Source organism: Salvia hispanica, chromosome 1 (assembly GCF_023119035.1).
Source record: "Salvia hispanica cultivar TCC Black 2014 chromosome 1, UniMelb_Shisp_WGS_1.0, whole genome shotgun sequence".
Taxonomy (NCBI): Eukaryota; Viridiplantae; Streptophyta; class Magnoliopsida; order Lamiales; family Lamiaceae; genus Salvia; species Salvia hispanica.
In genome coordinates, this window is record NC_062965.1 from 16,970,450 (window position 1) to 16,988,388 (window position 17,939).

Here is a 17,939-nt window from a genome sequence, read left to right on the forward strand (position 1 = left end):
ATATAACTAATTGGTTAGTTTGCGATTAAAATTTTGGGTTTTGCTTCGTAAAAATTGCGTCTAGTGTATTGGATATTGCGTCCGTGAAAATTTATCCTTGAACAATTATTATGTTTCCCCACAGGCGCCTTATTATTGACATGTAAAAATGATTGGCTAGGAATGGTGGTATTTTTTTAAGAGATGTTGTCTTTTTAAAAATCCATATATATATATATATATATATAGGTTTGTTTTAAAAACGAAAACCCCTTTTTTTAAAAATTTAAATGACCGTTTTATACAAAAAAAAAACCTTAAAATTTCCCAAACGTTAGACAACAATCTATAGTTTTCGTTTAACGTGTTAATATTCCGTTAAAAAAATTGTTGTTTAAAGGCTACAAAATTGGCCCGTTTTTTTTGGGTTTTTTTTTTTTCCCCGGGGGGGCCCTTTTTTATTGCCCACGTGTACAAATGATTAACTAGAAAGGGGATGGCTTATTTTAAAGGGGGGGGCACCCAAAAACCCCTTTATATATATTTTATATATATATATATAAAAACCCATTACCCAAAACAATTCTTAAAGACGAACCACCCCCTTTTATCAAATTAGGGGTTTTTAGATCTAGTTTTTTATGGATAAGATCAAAAATTTATAAATTATTTTCGTTTCATCAGGCCTATTTTAATTAATCCGAAGGTAAAAAGTCATTTTAACATGTTACAAGATTTAACCGCCCCAGAATATTTCTTCTTCAGAAATTTTTTTTTTTCCCAAAAGGAATTTTTTACCATTAAAACACGTAAATGGGAACTGATGGCGTCAAGTTTTTTTCTCTACAATATCTATCACCAGGAGGGTTAATATTGGTTTAATAAACGCTGGAATAATGTAATAAATTATTGGAATGAAGTATGTGTAGAAGCATTTGAAGTCCTTTGTAATGAAGTAAAAATTTTACCCAATGAAGTAAAAACGCCCCGAATGAAGTAATAAACTCCAATAAATTGCTTTTTTAAAAATGTTTAAACCCAAAAACTCACGTCAATGAATTTGAATGAAACATATGTTGAATCATTTCAAAACCTTTTAAGGAAAGAAAAAACATGTTGTAGTTTGGTATTAGGGCAGAATGAAGTAATAAACCTATACAATGGTAAAAGGGCTAGTAATGAAGAAAGAAAAAAATTTTCCCGGAAAAAGTTCTCATCAAAAAAACTAGATCTAATCCCGATTTGGTCTCTAGCCCGGTTTTTTTAAAATTGGTTGGGCTTGATCCAATTGCCCCTTTATATATATATATATATATATATATATATATATATATATAAAATGGGGCCCCCTAACATCCCCTAAACCCCCTTATATATATATATATATATATATAAAAGGGATTTTTAAGATAAAAATTTTTTTATTGAAACTTTAAAAAATCTTTAGGATTGGACCCGGAAAACCCGGGTCTTGTCATCCCGCCTTTTAAACCGGGGGGGTAAAATAGGAAATTTCTAATTTTACGTTCCCGGGACTTTGGTGTTCTTTAATATTCGCCTTCCCCAAAAAAATTGAAATTTCCCAAATTTTTGAATATCTAATACAAAGGCCCAAACCCCGGTGTTTTTTCAAAAAACTTAATTAAGGCCCATATGGGGGTGCACTAGGGTCCCACCATGGATAGGAAAAACACCATCCCCAACCAAAAGCCTTAGATCTGCAGGGGCCCCTTTTAGGTTTAAAAATTTTTAAAAACCCCCCGGGTTTGCGCCTTTAATTAGATATTTTTTTTGGAAAATTTTTGTGGAAACCCGGCAATTTTCCCAATAAAAGGGCCCCCCAAAACCGAAACGTAAAATTAGAAATTTCCTATTTTCCCCTTCGTGTTTTTACACGGGGAACATGTGGGCAAAAATTTTCGACCCAATGGTCTAAAATGGTGGTATGGTGTTACACTAAAGATGGTTGTCATCTTAATACATCCCTATATATATATATATATATATATATATATATATATATATATTATTAATTTATATTATACAAAGCATATACATTTTTTTAACAATTTCCGTAATCAAAACTATCTATGTATTTTGAGTCGTCATAACATTAAGTATATCCTTTATGACCCCTTAATATCTTAAAAAATAAATGAAAAATATAATATGCAATCCAATATAATATGATAATATACAAAATAATGCATGTTTGGGTTGGGGATTCCAATGGCCATCTTCAACCATTTACACAAATTTCACACTATTTTTTTTAAATATATGTTTTACTTAAACATTTACATAAAATACAAATTAACATATTTTTGGATCCTTCCGATCACAATTTCTTTTCGGTTTAAATATAAAAAAAATTGTGATGCACTATTTTTTTGCACTAAATAAACCCCGGAAGTATACGGAGTATATATAGTATAGTTTAAAGGGCGGGGGTGGGGTATCAAACACGGGGGAAAAGGGAAAACCGAATTTTTTTTATCTCCTATAAGCCTTGGGGCATCCGGGGAAAAACGGAAGGTTTTGAAAAAATTTTGAAAACAAAAAAAAAAATTTGGGAAAAAAAATAACAACTAAATCAAATTTAAAACCAAAAAGATAAATTTTAAAAAAAAGGGGGTTGGGATGTGCGTTCCCGGTTGGGTTTTACCCAAAATTTAAAAAAACAACACGTTATTTCATTGAAAAGGGCGAGTTGCCACTAGCTCTCCGAACAAACGTTGATTACAAGGAAATTTGGGTTGTCAATCCAACACGTAACTCCAAAAAACCCAAAACCCTTGAAAAGTCCACATCCATTAAAGGGCCGTTTTAAGAGAGCTAACCTAGCGTCTACTAGGGGGGCAACTTGTTGGGGTATCGGGTAATTTTCTACCCCTTTGATACCCGGAGGTAATTGGAAAACCCCCTACCATTAAACGGCGGGTCGGGATCGGGTATTCAAATTTGGGATTTTGGGGGATCGGGTACCCGATTGTTTATAATTATATTAGCATTTTGTGATCATTTAAAATTTAAATATGCACTCACAACATTATTTTTTTTCTTTTTTCCTTTTTTATGAGAGTTAAGTTTGTTTAACTATTAAAATCTTTTAATTACAATAACACATACACGCATACAATAACATACTAACATAACTTTCAAATCTTCATGTACATATGTTATATATTCATGAACATACTAACATAATATATGTATATTATATACAAGTTTTTAGACTTTGGATATACATATATTGTGTGTGTATATACACATATACGAATGATTGATAACTCATGTTTGGACTTTGGATGTTTTATTTGTTTTTGAATGAATTCATCTAAATCAAGGATACTTGCTAATGATGACCAACAAGTGAGCATATTATAGTAGTAATTAGTTTCGAAACATCTTGAGCATGTTATGGCGGTATATTATGGAGTAAAATATACAAATAACTACAATAATAAGATTTTAAAAAACAAAAAAAGAGGTCGGGTCGGGTACCCGCGGTGTCGGGTGCGGGATACCCGACTCGGGTATCGTATACCCGACCCATCGGGACGGTTCGAGACCCCTTTTGGAGCCGAAATCGGGTGCGGTAGCGGTACTGTTTCCACCCCTAGCATCTACTAAGTGGACCTAACTCGCTAGAACTCTCTCATAGTTATGAAGCAAGCTATATTAAATCATACACGATTGTGTCTCAATCATGAAGCATCAAGATTAACTTAGGAAGAAACAAAGTAAAACAAAACGGATATTAAATAAACTAGAATTGTATAACCAAAGTCGTTAACAATCCCTAGAATCCATGAGTTTAGTTACACATAATGGAATAAGATAAACACATAGATTGAAGGAAGACAATTTGAACATAAAACTAAAGCAAATAAAACCCGTAGGTTGAATCCTTGTCGTTCTTGATGTTCTCAAATCTTTCTTCAACTCCTTGCACAAAGACGTATTCTAGCTTTTAATATCGGGAATTTTGTTGCAAGTAGAAGCTCTCTAGTTTTATAGGTCTTATTTATATGGGAAAGCCAATCGTTGTAGAAGGAAAAGATCTTCAAAATATGGTAATCTTGGACGAGATCCTAGGCAGAAGTCCAGTGCCCGTCTTTACCAGTAATTTGCCTATGGCAGCGGTCGCCCATGAGCAGTCCAGGGTCTGTTCCTCCGGCTGGCCCGGACCGCCCATACGACTAGAGGTTGCCGGGCGAGACCTCTCTTCAAGTGTAATTTTCCGGCGGGCCAGTACCTTCTTTCAGCCATAGAGCGCCCGGCAGTCGCCATACAACGCGGTCGCTATCGACTCAGTTTCCGGACTTTGTGTTTGACTCCACTTTTTAGGCTCAATTATGCACATTTATCACAAAACACGTCAAAATACCAAAATAGATAAAATATGCAAATAATGGGCATTGTAGAGTGACTTAGACATAAAAAAAAGGACCAAATAATGGCCTTAAGACCGTGCAAAATGTATCAACATGCACACCGATATTTGGCATTGTTCATGAAAAATGCAAAAATGAGTTTGAATTTACAATACTGAAAAATGAAATTTATTATATTGTTGAAGATAGTTCTAAGTCAACGAGATGAGTTTGAATCCCTCCATGCATTTAGTCACGGTTGGAGTAGGAGGTGATTTTACATGCATAACATTATTTTATAAAAAGAGTAAACTATGCAAATGGCCCTCAACTATGCATTTTGCATGCAACGGTGTCGAAATTTAAAAATATCATGGATAATTCCTAAACTAAGGTGTAATCACATTCATGGTATTTTTCACTATTCATCACAAATTTGCACAAAAATTGTCCCCAAAGGCATGAAGGGCATTTTTGGACATTCGTATCTAGGTACGAATATGATATTTTTTTCTATCTTTCTCTAGTATTGGATATGATATTTTCTTCTAGTTTAAATACCCAAAATGATATTTTCACTTTTTCAATCTCTTTATGTCACTCTTAAACTATTACTCCATAAAGTAAAAAATAAAATAAAAAAATAGTATAAAAATTCCTAAATGTATTAATTGTAAAAATTAAAATTATAAATTTAATTATCAAAACAATTTATAACTAAATTTAATTTTGATTGTAATTTGATTATTTTTTTTAATAAAAATTTAATTTTGATTGTAATTTGATTATTTTTTTAATATTAAAAATTATAAAAAATTTAATTAGCCCTAAATTTTAATTAATCCAAAATTTTAAAATTTTAATATTAAAAAGTAATTGAATCACAATCAAAATTTAGCTATAAGTTATTTTAAAATCATATTTATACTTAATTTATTTAAAAATATTTAATTTAATTTTTTACTTTGTAAAAGTTTTAGAGAAAGAGTGAGAAATGAGATCGACATAAAGTAATTGAAATGTGAAATAAAAAATATCATTTCGAGTCTCAAACTATAAATAAAATATCATATACTCTTCGTCCACAAAAATAGAGCAATTGATATATGACAATGGTTTTAATGTAGAATTGGTAAAGTAAGAGAGAAAGGAAAAAAGTAAGAGAGAAGGAGAAAAGAAAGTCGAAGTAGTGTTGGTCGAATGATGTGTATGACTATTTATTTATTGCAAAACTTTCCATAAATGAATTTGCTCTATTTTTTGTGGATGGACAAAAATGGTAAATAAGATCTATTTTTTGTGACGGAGCGAGTACAATACTTAAGAGTTAAGAGAGATAGAGAAATATCATTCAGAGTCTAGATATGAAAGTTCAAAAATGTCCTCCATATCTTGGGCATTTTGTGTAAATTTGATGAATATTAAAAAAGTACCATAAATGTGATTACACTTTAGTTTAAGAACTATCAATGATATTTTTAAAGTTTAGGTATTATTTGTGTGCGAACAGTATAATTAAAGGACCTATATAGTAATTCACTCTTTATAAATGTTACTCCTAACATTTTAATAATATAATTTATTACTCTCTCGATCCTGGCTAAGATGACCATTCTTAAGAATCACGGGATTTTAAGAGTTATTTTAAAGTGTTTAATTGAAAGAGAGAAGGTGAGTGTAAGTATTAAAGTAAAGAGATAAAGAAAGATGTATATTTTAATAGGAGTGAGAAAAAGTGGTTGAGTGTGTTAATTAGAAAGAGAAAGTTATCGAAAAAAGAAATGTGAAACTTAGTTGAATACTAAAAAAGCGTGTAAATGCCTTAACGAGCGAATAAGTAATATATTAATAGTGTGGATGCAACAGCTAGCACTGCCCCTATGGTTGAATACACCGCAATGAATCCAAAACCAGTAAGTACGACTCTGAGAGAAAATGACATATAGTGTGCGGTTCACGTTGAAAATGACATTGTCTTTATATTTTATAATAGAGGGTAGTGTACAATGACTCAGACTGAATATCAAAGTTAAATGATATTATATGAATAAAAAATAGAAAAATTCATCTTGGTAGGGGCGCTTAAGCCTCACGTGCCCATGTGTGTCCGCCCTTGCTCTAAGAGCATCCACTGTAATTGGCACTTTTGGTGGACAATTTTTTTTTTTTCATATCCCCCATTTTATTGTCATCAGTGCACAAAAAACGTTCACGAATAGTCTACTTTTTGTGACAACTTTCACTTTATTTTAGTTGTTGTATTTTTTAATTCAATTACAATTAAAATTATCGGAGTAAAAATAATTAAAAACGAGATAATAATAAAATTAAAAAGTGCTATGAGACAAAATATTCGTTGTATTAATGGATACCGAAAATTACACAATGAACATTTAAAAGAAAAGACATATAAAAACTAATAAAAACTCTTTCTCTCTCCAATACAGTACTACACTTTAGAAACGAGAATTCACGAGACATCCATGAAATCTCAAGTTGGAATTCATCTTCTTCACCCAAACAACCTACTTTACTTCTTTACCAAATCTCTCTTCATTTTTCATCTCATCTCTGCGAATTTCAAGAAACAATCAAGAAACACCACAAAAAAAATAATTATAAATTCGAATTAAAAAAAAAAAAAAAAAAAAAAAAAAAAAAAGAAAAAGGCGGCTACGCCTGTGCGGTGTCGCGCGCAATAGGGTGCGGCCCCGCTTCTCTCTCCATCGCCCGTCCTGCGCCAAAGCCGGCGAACTTCCGTCCGCCCAATTCGTCATTCCCAGGGATCCACTTGTATAGATCGCTGCGCCGCCGCAACGGCGGCAGCCGTCCCTATAGTGGATGCTCTAAACATGACATTATTTACTTACTTCCGTTCCACTTAAAATGCAACATTTGTAAATTGTAAGGAATGTATGTAGTATTGTTTATGAATATGAGAAGTAAAATAAGAGAAATGAAAAATAAAGATAGAGTTGTTTATTTAAGAAATATTTCATTTTTAATGGATAACCAAAAATGAAATATTTCATTTTTAATGGACGAAGGGAGTAAAATTTAGATAAAAAATATACACACCATTTTGATCTATTTCTCTCGACACATACGTCTAGACAAAAGTTTAGTAGATTAAAGTAAAGTGAAAATAAAAGAGAGAAAATAAAATAAATAAATAAATAAAAGACAATAAAATAGTTGAAAAGACAGGGAATAAAGAATGAGATATTATTAACTGTTTTAAAAAAATTTCATAAAATATGATTAAAGTTAATGGGAACAACCCAATAAAAATATGATTCAACTATAATAAGATTAAAAAAAACTTAATTTATAAATATTGGAATTAGTTTCAATTTCTTATTAAAAAGTAAAAAGATTCTCTGATAGTCTAGTACGGAGCTAGAGTATATTGAGAAGGGCAATTCACTTCATTTCCCTATAGACATGTAAATATATTAGTAGTACTTTAATATATTTATATTCAACTAATTTGCCCATGTAAATATAGTAGTAGTATTTTAATATATTATATTCAACTAATTTGCCTCCTTCCGCTTCTATTTAGAGAAAAAATATTTTACGTGCCCTTCCTTATTATTTTTATATATATTTACTTGTATATAGGGCTGACGCATGATTATTATACTAGACGTCCAAATTAATATTAACAATTATTATAATAGTATATTTTTATATCAATCAATCGACAAATATAACTTGAACAATACTTAGCTAAACATAAATGGAAAATGAAATATAAATAATTTGATAATGAGCAACATAAATTAAAGATACATATAGGGCTAATGTTAGTGTCGAAATAATTGAAAAAAATATATTTTTTGAAAGTAGTATAACTTTAAAAATACTAGTATTATATGATATGTATGCATAATTGTAGAGTTAAAGAATTTTATTTTTATATTAGATTATAAAGAATATTATTTTGTGATTTTGCAATAATAATATTTATACAAATGACAAAATAAATAAAAATTGCACAAAATTACTAATGTGAGGAAAAAACAAGAATAAATTTTATTACAAGATAAATTAATTAATATAGCTTTTAGATTAATAAAGAATATTATTTTTATATTAGATTATAAAGAATATTATATTGTGATTTTGCAATAATAATATTTATACAAATGACAAAATAAATAAAAATTGCACAAAATTACTAATGTGAGAAAAAAACAAGAATAAATTTTATTACAAGATAAATTAATTAATCTAGCTTTTAGAAAACCTACTAACATAGTACTCCCTCCGTCCAGGCTAAGATGACACATTGCTTAGCGGCACGTTTTAGGAGTTATTGGTTAAAGTGTTTAATTGGAGAGAAAAGGGAGTGTAAGTATTAAAGTAGAGAGATAAAGAAAGATGAATATTTTAATAGGAATGAGAAAAAGTGGTTGAATATATTAATTGGAGAAGAAATTACCAAAAAGGAAATGACAAATTATTGGGACACAAAAAAGGAAAACGTGTCATGCTTAAGTGAGGAGAAGTAATAATAAAAAAAAACAAATAAATTAATAATCAAATAAGATGGCTGTAAGTAACAGCAGCTCCTGGTGAGCTTGAAGCCACAGCAGAGGCTGTATGTATATTTAATACGATAGTGACATACCAAATGGCTGGGTCCCACGGATCCCATGCTCCTACTAGGATCCACCTCTATTTGTGTATTACTACCTCTTCCACCTCTATTTGTGTATTATTATCTGCGTTCCCGAAAATTTTATACATATTCCTCCAGTCCCACCCCAGTGATTACTTTCATTTTGAGTTGTCCAACTAACATGATTCATTTCCTTTTATAGATAAAATTAGAGATTTTAAGCATTAAATTAGACCACCTAATTACAAATCTAATTACCCCTTATTACCATTAACTTTAATTTCAATCAACCGTCTCTCTCTCTTCCCACCTCAACCCTTCTCTCTCTCTCTCCCAACCCCAACCCAACCCTTCTCTCTCATCTTTCTTCCATATTTTCCGGCGACCACCCCCACCCCAACCCTTCTCTCTCATCTTTAAGCCATATTTTCCGGCGACCACCCCCATCCCAACCCTTCTCTCTCATCTATCTTCATATTTTCCGGCGACCACCCGAAGGTGGGTGGATAAACCCACAATCTCCCTCATTCCGGCGACCACACCCAGACAGGCGGGCTGAGCTACAAATTTCCAGTAGAAGCGGGCAGGTTGTGCTTGAATTCAAACCAGATCTGAGTTCTGGAAAAACCAAATTCAAACTTGGAGGGAAAGTGGCGCCCATTTTTGCCGTAAATAAAGTCAAATCTGCCGCCAATCATTTCAGTCTTTAAATTGAGTTTTGGAATTTGGAGTATAGGCGCTGTAAAAACCATGCAGCTCATTTAAAAATATTGTTATCCATCATTCCATTTTTTATTCTGAGTTTTGGAGTACAAGTTGCATAAAAACAATAGCTGAATTTAAAATATTGCAAGTAATTCATCATTTCATATGATTATTTTGAGTTTTAGAGTGCTAAGTGGTGTAATTAAGTTTGGATTTATAATCAGTAAATTTAGAGCATTCAAAATTTTAAATTAAATTATTAAAATTAAAATTACCACTATATAATTTTAAATGAACCAATATATAGAGTAAAATAAAAGTTTAAAAAGAATCTATCACATCACTTAATCTACTTTATTACCAATCCTCTTACCACACTAAACAACACTACCAAAATCCATCGTCAAAAGATAGCTCACTTGAGAGACGGAGAGAATCATTTTAATCCGTCTCGAAAATTTGATACAACTTCACTTTTATCATTTTTGGTAGTGACCCATATTCACTAACTCATTCCTACTCACATTTAATTATAAAACTAATACTTTAAAAGTAGGACCCACATCCCACTAACTTTTTATCACTTTCCATTCATTTCTTAAACCCGTGTTCGGTCAGAAGTGTAAATTTTGGGGGCGGAGGCAGTAATATTTTATTTTTCTTGGCTCTCCTCTTGCCAACGACAGTGACAGATTGATAAATTAAGTAAAGTAATGTTATTTCAATATTCGAACTATAATTAATTAATAGTTTAATGCAGGAATTTTAATTAAGTAAATTGTATTAGTATTTTAATTTACACTATTATTTATCTTCTGAATTAAAAACTTAAACAAACAATAGTACTCCTCCATATAAAACGGTGGAATAAGTAGTTGGTGCTGTTATTAAAATTTAAAATAGTGACCTGACAGAAGAAAAACGAGTTGTAGACTTATATGCTCAATTTCATGTCTAGTAAAAAAAAAAATCACGTCTAGTAGTTAGGAGTATGCTAGGAATCATCCCGTTTGCTTCGGCGAATTTGATTTTAAATTGCTCCCTTTTTGTTCTCCATTAAATAAGCAAGCGGCCTGACAAGAAGTGGAGGAAACTACAATGATGTTTCACATATTATTGAGTAAACTATTCAGTACTTCAACTATTTATATCATGGATTTTGTAGTCACTTAATATTGCATCTCTCTCTCTCTCTCTCAAAGAAGGAAGTTGTTTCTCATCTTTTTCTTCGTCTTGATCATAAGGTAAAAATTCAGACCTATTTATGAAAATCGAAATAATATGGTTATAATTTGTTAATTATTTGGTTAATTCACTCTCTCTCTCTCTCTCTGTAGATAGAACGTGCATATACCATGTTGATAAGTCTGCAGCAAACATCTACAAAATATGTGAATTCCTCATCTCAACGTAAGTTCTTCTCTCACTAGAAAATTTCAAGCTAGATAATTCAATAATTGAATGGTAGTAGTTTTATTTTGTGCAAATGGGGATAAGTGGGGACCACTTATCCCCAACTATAGTCATGACTCATGTCCCACTGTAAAGTTTTATTTCTTTTTTCAATTTGAATGTGTTGTTAGTTAGGTAGTTTAAATTTTGAAATAATTAACTAGTGTTTATTAATGCAATTGGGATATAGTATAAATTTTTTAGGACATCTAATAGACGAGCACTGAAAATAAACACCAAGAAGCACTCACTTACACGATTTCAGACTAACTAGAGATTGAAGACATTCTACATTCTAATATATGGCAACAATGTCTGCATTGGCTCAATGAATTCGTTTCTAAATTGATCGAGAAGATCCACCAACATACTCTCCCGTCCACGAATAATAGTCTCACTTCTTTTCGACACGAATTTTAAGAAAAAAAAGTTGATGCATTATGAGCCCCGCTTATATATGGAGTATTAGTTTAAAAATGATACAAAATGGAATTAGTTAGTGGAATGTACACTTTACTATTTATGATAATTATAAATCAGGACTTTTATTCGTGAATGAAAGGAGGAAATAGTATGCAGTGAGAGAATTTGCCAAAAAAACTGAAAAAATTATAAAAAGAAAAATAGAAGATTAACGTAATGTAGAAGTATGAAGAATGAAACGAGAGAATGCAATAATGTATAGATGAAAAAATAAATAAAATAAAATAAAATAAAATAAAATAAAAGGGGTATTTGTGCAATACGCTCGGTGCTGATTGGGTGACGGACATACACGTGGCATGCTGTTAGCCGTTTGTGCTCTTCATCATCCAATAGCGTGGGTGGTTGTTGCTTTTAATTTTAACTCATTCGTAATTTAATTAAAATATGATGACTTGGAATTATTCTAATATTACAATACATATTTATTTCTATTATTTCGCAATCAATGTTATAACTAATTATATAAGCATTTTATTAGTAATATTTAAATATATGATGAAAGGGATATTAATCGAGAAAACTCTATATATTGTACAGATTCAAAACTATAATTTGGAACGTTAGATTTTATGATTTGATGTCAAGACATAATAAAACGTGCAGTTTATAGTTTTGCATCGGTAGGAAAGATGTAATTCGCATATTATCACTATCCTATCATAAAATATGTATTAAAATGAAATGTTAATAAAACCTTTCTTACGTATTCATCTTTCATTTTAGTATGTCCACTTAAGATGTCCATAGAAATAAATCTCTTATCTCCTTTCTTCTTATTAAATATTCAACTTATTTTTTTCTTTACTTATTCTATATAATAATTTCTCTTAAAATTTCGTGTCATTTAAAATATCGACATCTTCTAAAATATCGATATCTTGAATGAGACGAACGAGTAATATAAAAGTCAAAATGTATTCATCAACTTTATAGTTTTGTCCAAATCCTAGTGTGAACCTTAGACTAAATTATGCGGCGTTGCGGCGCCTAATATTCCCTCATTTTAAGTGCCAATATATCATTGGACCTTCATAATTGGACCTATATAGTATTAAATTAATTCTAAGTTTAGGAACTCGAGGTAACAAAAGCTACAACTTTAGGTTATTAACTAAATTTCAATAATTCATGTCAAGTTGGCTTTTAAAAGCTATTACTATATTTTTGTGTTTAGGAATAGCTAAACTTCGTTCTGCCTCATCTATATATTCTTTAAAAAAAGCATATTACGGGTTAAGTGACTTATTTCTACATCTATCAATATTTTTTAAATTGAGCAATTTAACAAATCATTCTAAATATAGGCAAAAGAAGGCAACGGACCAACACAGTGCTACACGAAGCTGCATTAAAGGGCGATTGGAATGCCGTTGAAGAGCTTTTGACCAAAAACAAAGACTTGGCCAAAACCGCCATAACAGAAGGAGGTGAAATCATACTGCACATAGCAGCACTCGAAGGGCATAAAAAATTCGTGTCAAAATTATTGGAAATTATCGAAATAGATGACATGGCAGCTCAGAACGCGAAAGGATGCACTGCACTATGCTTTGCAGCTGCAGCTGGTCACACTAAAATTGCTGAGATTATGTTAAAAAAGCACCCAAAATTGGCCAATATTAAGGGTGAAGATGGAGTTTGGCCACTCTATATGGCTGCATTGCAAGGATTTGGAGAAATGGCTGACTTTCTCTACCATGAGTCAAAAATCGGATCGTGGACCCCACTAGATAAAATTAATTTGTTGACGACAGCAATCGACTCCGAATTGTTTGGTACGTGTAGATTTTTTTTCGATCAACTAAAAAATCTCAAACCACCAAAAGTGGTGTGCCAGAGTATAATAATTGGTTGTTAAATTAAATATAATGTATGTATTTGGATTTTTTTCAGATCTGGCTATAAAGATTTTGGACGAAGATAATACGTTGGCCATAGCAGAAGATAGCAATGGCGAGACACCATTGCAAGTGCTTGCCAGGAAGCCATTGACATTTTCTCATAACAATGGCCAAGGATTCTGGACCAAGATTGGTTAGTATAATATTGAATCTCATAAATTTTATTTTGACCTCGTCCCACAAAATTAGTCTTTTCCATGCCCCAAACTAGAAACTTCACTTGAACTTGTCTAAAGCCTTTTCTTTTATTAAAGTGACCTGTATATTAAAACCATCTCCAACCATACTCTAAAAATGAGTTTTGGTATAAAAATATTCTCCAATTATACACCAAACTCAAACCCATTTTTTGTGTTTTTTTGAAACAACACCAACTATGGTGTTACTACAAAAATTGTGAGACAAAAAACTCAAAAATGATGTAAATTTTGAATTTGGTGTAAATGATTGGAATAAAACTACTTTTTGGTATAACGTATACTCAAAAATGGGTTCGAGTTTGGTGTAAATGGTTGGAGATGGTCTATGACCGTTACACCTTTAATCCACTAAAAAAAACCAATAACACCCAACAACTATATTTTTGTCGGTCAAACGTTTTAAACTACTCTCATCGTAGTTCGTACACTGCTTAAAGAACCATTTTGATTTTACACTAGTTTTAAGAATTTGTTTGATTTTGTCAAGACGGTGAATGAAAAAAAATTGTGAAATGTGTGTCCAATTTTTAGTATTAGATTTATACTCCATTCGTCCCACAAAAATATGCACTTTTGGTTGAACACGAGTTTTAATGCATAATTGGTAAAGTATTAGATAAGTAGAAAGAAAAAGTAATTCAAGTATTGTTAATGTAGAATAAATCCACCTCATTAGAGAGAGAAGAATTTACGAACTTGAAAAGTATATATTTTTTGTGGGACGAACTAAATAAGTTAATAGTGCATATTCTCGTGGGAAGAAAATAATGTATGGTGAGATAGAATTAGTTAAATATAAGATCTGCATTGTAAAGTGAAAACGAATGAATGAATCTTTAAATGTGGACGCTCCAAAATAACAAAACATAACTTTTAAATCATGGACATGGGCCATTTGTAGACAAAGTACATAATTGTGAAAATATTAGTATATGGAGCAATACATACGAGTAAAATTAAACAAAAAATAGATTCTTTTGACGAGACAAAGAGAATATATTTTGATGTAGCCTAAGTAGACCCAAATACAGGTTGGATCTGGCTAGACCACGCCCTAAGCGTATTAAGTTTCGGGTCAGCCTGTCTCCGTCGGGCCAATCCATTTTTCTTGTTGGGTATGGGCCAACTCGACTTTTAGCCGAGCAAAACCGACCCACTGAACCACATTGAATTTGATATAGTTCATACTCCCTCCATTCCACGATAGTTGAGTCATTTCATTTTCAGCCCTCGTTTTGAAAAAACTGATAATAAATAGTTAAAGTGGGGAATGAACAGGGTAAGAGAGATAATAATATAAAAAAGAGTCTTATTTAAGTTATTCTCTCTCTTACTTTACTCTTTCTCTACTTTAATTATTTAATAGGAGTATCATTTTTTCAAAACGAGTGCGGAAAATGAAACGACTCAACTACCGCGGAACGGACGGAGTATCAACTTTATGTTTTGGTAAATCAACACATCAATTATTTGGTGTCCCAAATCTAAGTTCTCACAAGAGTTCAAATCCACTATATGTATAGTACAATCCTACACGAAGAAGTCAAAGAATGCAAAGTGTGATGCCTATACGTTAATGGATCGTTTGTGGGATGCTGCTGAATCATGTAAAGAAGACATTGAATCATGTGAAGAAGACATAAAAGCAACTATAGATTCTTCCAAGTTATTTTTTATAGCGGCAGAATCGGGAAACGATGACTTCTTGGCCGAATTATTTCAAAACGACCATAACTTACTATACAAAGTAAATAAGTCGTCACATAGCATATTCCACGTTGCGGTTTTGCATCGCTATCCCAAAGTGTTCAACTTGATGTATGAGTTGGGTGGTACCAAAGATTTGATAGCATCATACATAGATAACGATGGTAACAACATTTTGCATTTGGCGGGAAGATTGGCTCCTCAAAATCAACTTGATAGCATCCCCGGTGCCGCTATGCAAATGCAACGAGAAGTATTGTGGTTCAAGGTATGTGATTTTCCATTTCATATTTATACTGCTTCTGTCCATCATAAGCGACTTTTTTTGGGACCTCCCATCTGAAGTGAGCCATTTATTTTTTAGGAAAATATAATACAATTACTATTTCTAACTTTATTCTCTTCTACATTTTTCTCTTTTTACTTCTCAACGTTATTCTCTCTTTACGTAACTCTCTAAACATCATTTTCTTAAATCTCATGTCAAAAGAAACGCCACGCTTATGGCGAGACAGAGGAAGTATTTATTGGCACGGCAGTGTAAAATTTCTGCCTTCACCGTTGTTTCTAGGTCGTTGAGAAGCTTGTTCGGCCGGCGTTCAAAAACAAGAAAAACTCCGAAGGGAAAATGCCTCACGAATTATTCACATCTGAGCACAAAGAGCTAAGGAAAAAAGCAGAGGAATTCATGAAGCAAACCGCAAAATCGTGCATGCTCGTGACGATGCTCGTCGCCACCGTTGTGTTCACGACGGCATTCACCGTCCCCGGCAACAATAGGATACTCACGGTCTTTTCGACTTCAGAAGTGGTTGTGATGTTCTCGTTGCTCACCTCGATGCTCATGTTCTTGTCATTACTCACGTCTCGTTACTCGGACGAGGACTTCCTCAAAAAACTGCCACTTTGTCTGGCGGTTGGCTTGTCATCGCTCTTCGTCTCGATTTTGGCGATGGATGTCGCATTCGTCACGTGGCTGCGGTTTTTCGAGCACGGGTGGCCAGCCATGACACTGCTATTGATCTTCTTTGTGAGCGCGCCAATGATGTTTATGGTGTTAGAATTTCCTCTGTTGGTGTCTATTCTACGTTGTACCTACCACTGCACGGGGTTGTTCCAGCCGTACAACCCGTTACGTTTCTAGTATACATAGTGCAGTGGCGATGTGACGGTCGTCAGTGGTCGAATTGTCGCACTGTGGGCTTGATGTCAGATCCATTGACCGAATTTAATGGAGTTTGGGCTGGTAGTGCAGTTGATGGACCGTTTGACAACACGTGGATCTGCCATTGGTACAAATAAAAATCTCTGTGTATGTGTGTGTATGTGTATGTGTATGTGTATGTGTATGTGTATGTGTGTGTGCAAAACAAGAATATGTTGTACTCCTACTATTTAGACCATCAAATTTGATGCTTTGTTTTAAGAGTGAACTACATAAATGGTACCTGATCTTTCACTTTCGCACACAAATGGTACCTGATCTTTATTTTATATCGTTTTTGGTACCCAGTGACAAAAATAACCCTAGGTACCAAACTTGTGATTATTTTGTTATGGAAGATATTTTTGGAAATTTCCATTAAATAGTATACCAAACATGTAATTATTTTTTTCATTTCTTATTTCTTTTTTTCTTCTTTAGTTTCTCCTTCTTTCTTTTTTCTTCATTTTCTTCTTTCTTTTCAGTATTTTATCTTCGTTTTTTCTTTCTTTTTCTCCTTAGTTTATGTTTCCTCTTTTTTCTTTTCTCTTCCCTTTCTTCTTACTTTTTAGTGTTTTATACATACATCTAATTGCATTCAAAATATAAATTAAGAACAAAACACCTAATTAAATTAATTATTTAAAATATTTAAATCAATTAAATATTTTGTATTGAATTATTTATAATATTTTATGGTTGAAACACCTAACTAAAAATATTCAACTCTTAATATCATTATCAGTACAATCACAATTTTAAATTTTTATCAAGACTATATTGATTAGTTATTATTATTATTATTATTATTATTATTATTATTATTATATAATATTGTGTGATTCATAATTTAAATAATTATATTATTATTATTTATTAATTACAACTAGTTTTTAGTACTATATCAATAATATTATTACAATAATTAAATATAATTATAACTATAATTATAATTAAGTATATTTGAATTATATTAAAAAATAAATTAATTATTAATTTATAACATCAAAATAATAATATTAATATTGATTAATAATAATAGTATAAAGAGTGAGAAGAATGAGAGAAGAAATTATAATATCACTTTTAGTACTTAATTTTGTATGCCTAAAATAACCTTAATGATACACATGGAAATATGTTAGAGGGCATTTTGGGGTCAAAATTGCATTAGGTACCAAAAATGTGATTTATAGGTACCAAAAACGATATAAAATAAAGATCGGGTACCATTTACGTGCGAAAGTGAAAGATCAAGTACCATTTATGTAGTTCACTCTTGTTTTAATTGTTTTCTTTATC

The 17,939-nt window shown here is 31.8% G+C and overlaps 1 protein-coding gene across 1 annotated transcript; it reads left to right on the forward strand.

Moving 5' to 3' along the window:
• The first annotated feature begins 10,724 nt into the window (after positions 1-10,724).
• LOC125201037 (ankyrin repeat-containing protein At5g02620-like) lies at positions 10,725-16,859 on the forward strand. The gene is made up of 6 exons (XM_048098912.1): positions 10,725-10,931; positions 11,025-11,097; positions 12,930-13,400; positions 13,519-13,659; positions 15,250-15,701; positions 16,005-16,859. The coding sequence occupies exons 2-6, from the start codon at positions 11,043-11,045 to the stop codon at positions 16,575-16,577; spliced, it is 1,692 nt and encodes a 563-aa protein (XP_047954869.1). The 5' UTR covers positions 10,725-10,931; positions 11,025-11,042; the 3' UTR covers positions 16,578-16,859.
• The last annotated feature ends 1,080 nt before the right edge of the window (positions 16,860-17,939 follow it).

What these genes read in the sequence shown, in the direction of transcription:
- LOC125201037 (XM_048098912.1), top strand. Translation starts at nt 11,043, where the DNA reads ATGTTGATAAGTCTGCAGCAAACATCTACAAAATATGTGAATTCCTCA. An exon ending in TGTGAATTCCTCATCTCAAC is followed by an intron (nt 11,098 to 12,929) that starts GTAAGTTCTTCT and finishes TTCTAAATATAG; the next exon opens with GCAAAAGAAGGCAACGGACC. An exon ending in AATCGACTCCGAATTGTTTG is followed by an intron (nt 13,401 to 13,518) that starts GTACGTGTAGAT and finishes GATTTTTTTCAG; the next exon opens with ATCTGGCTATAAAGATTTTG.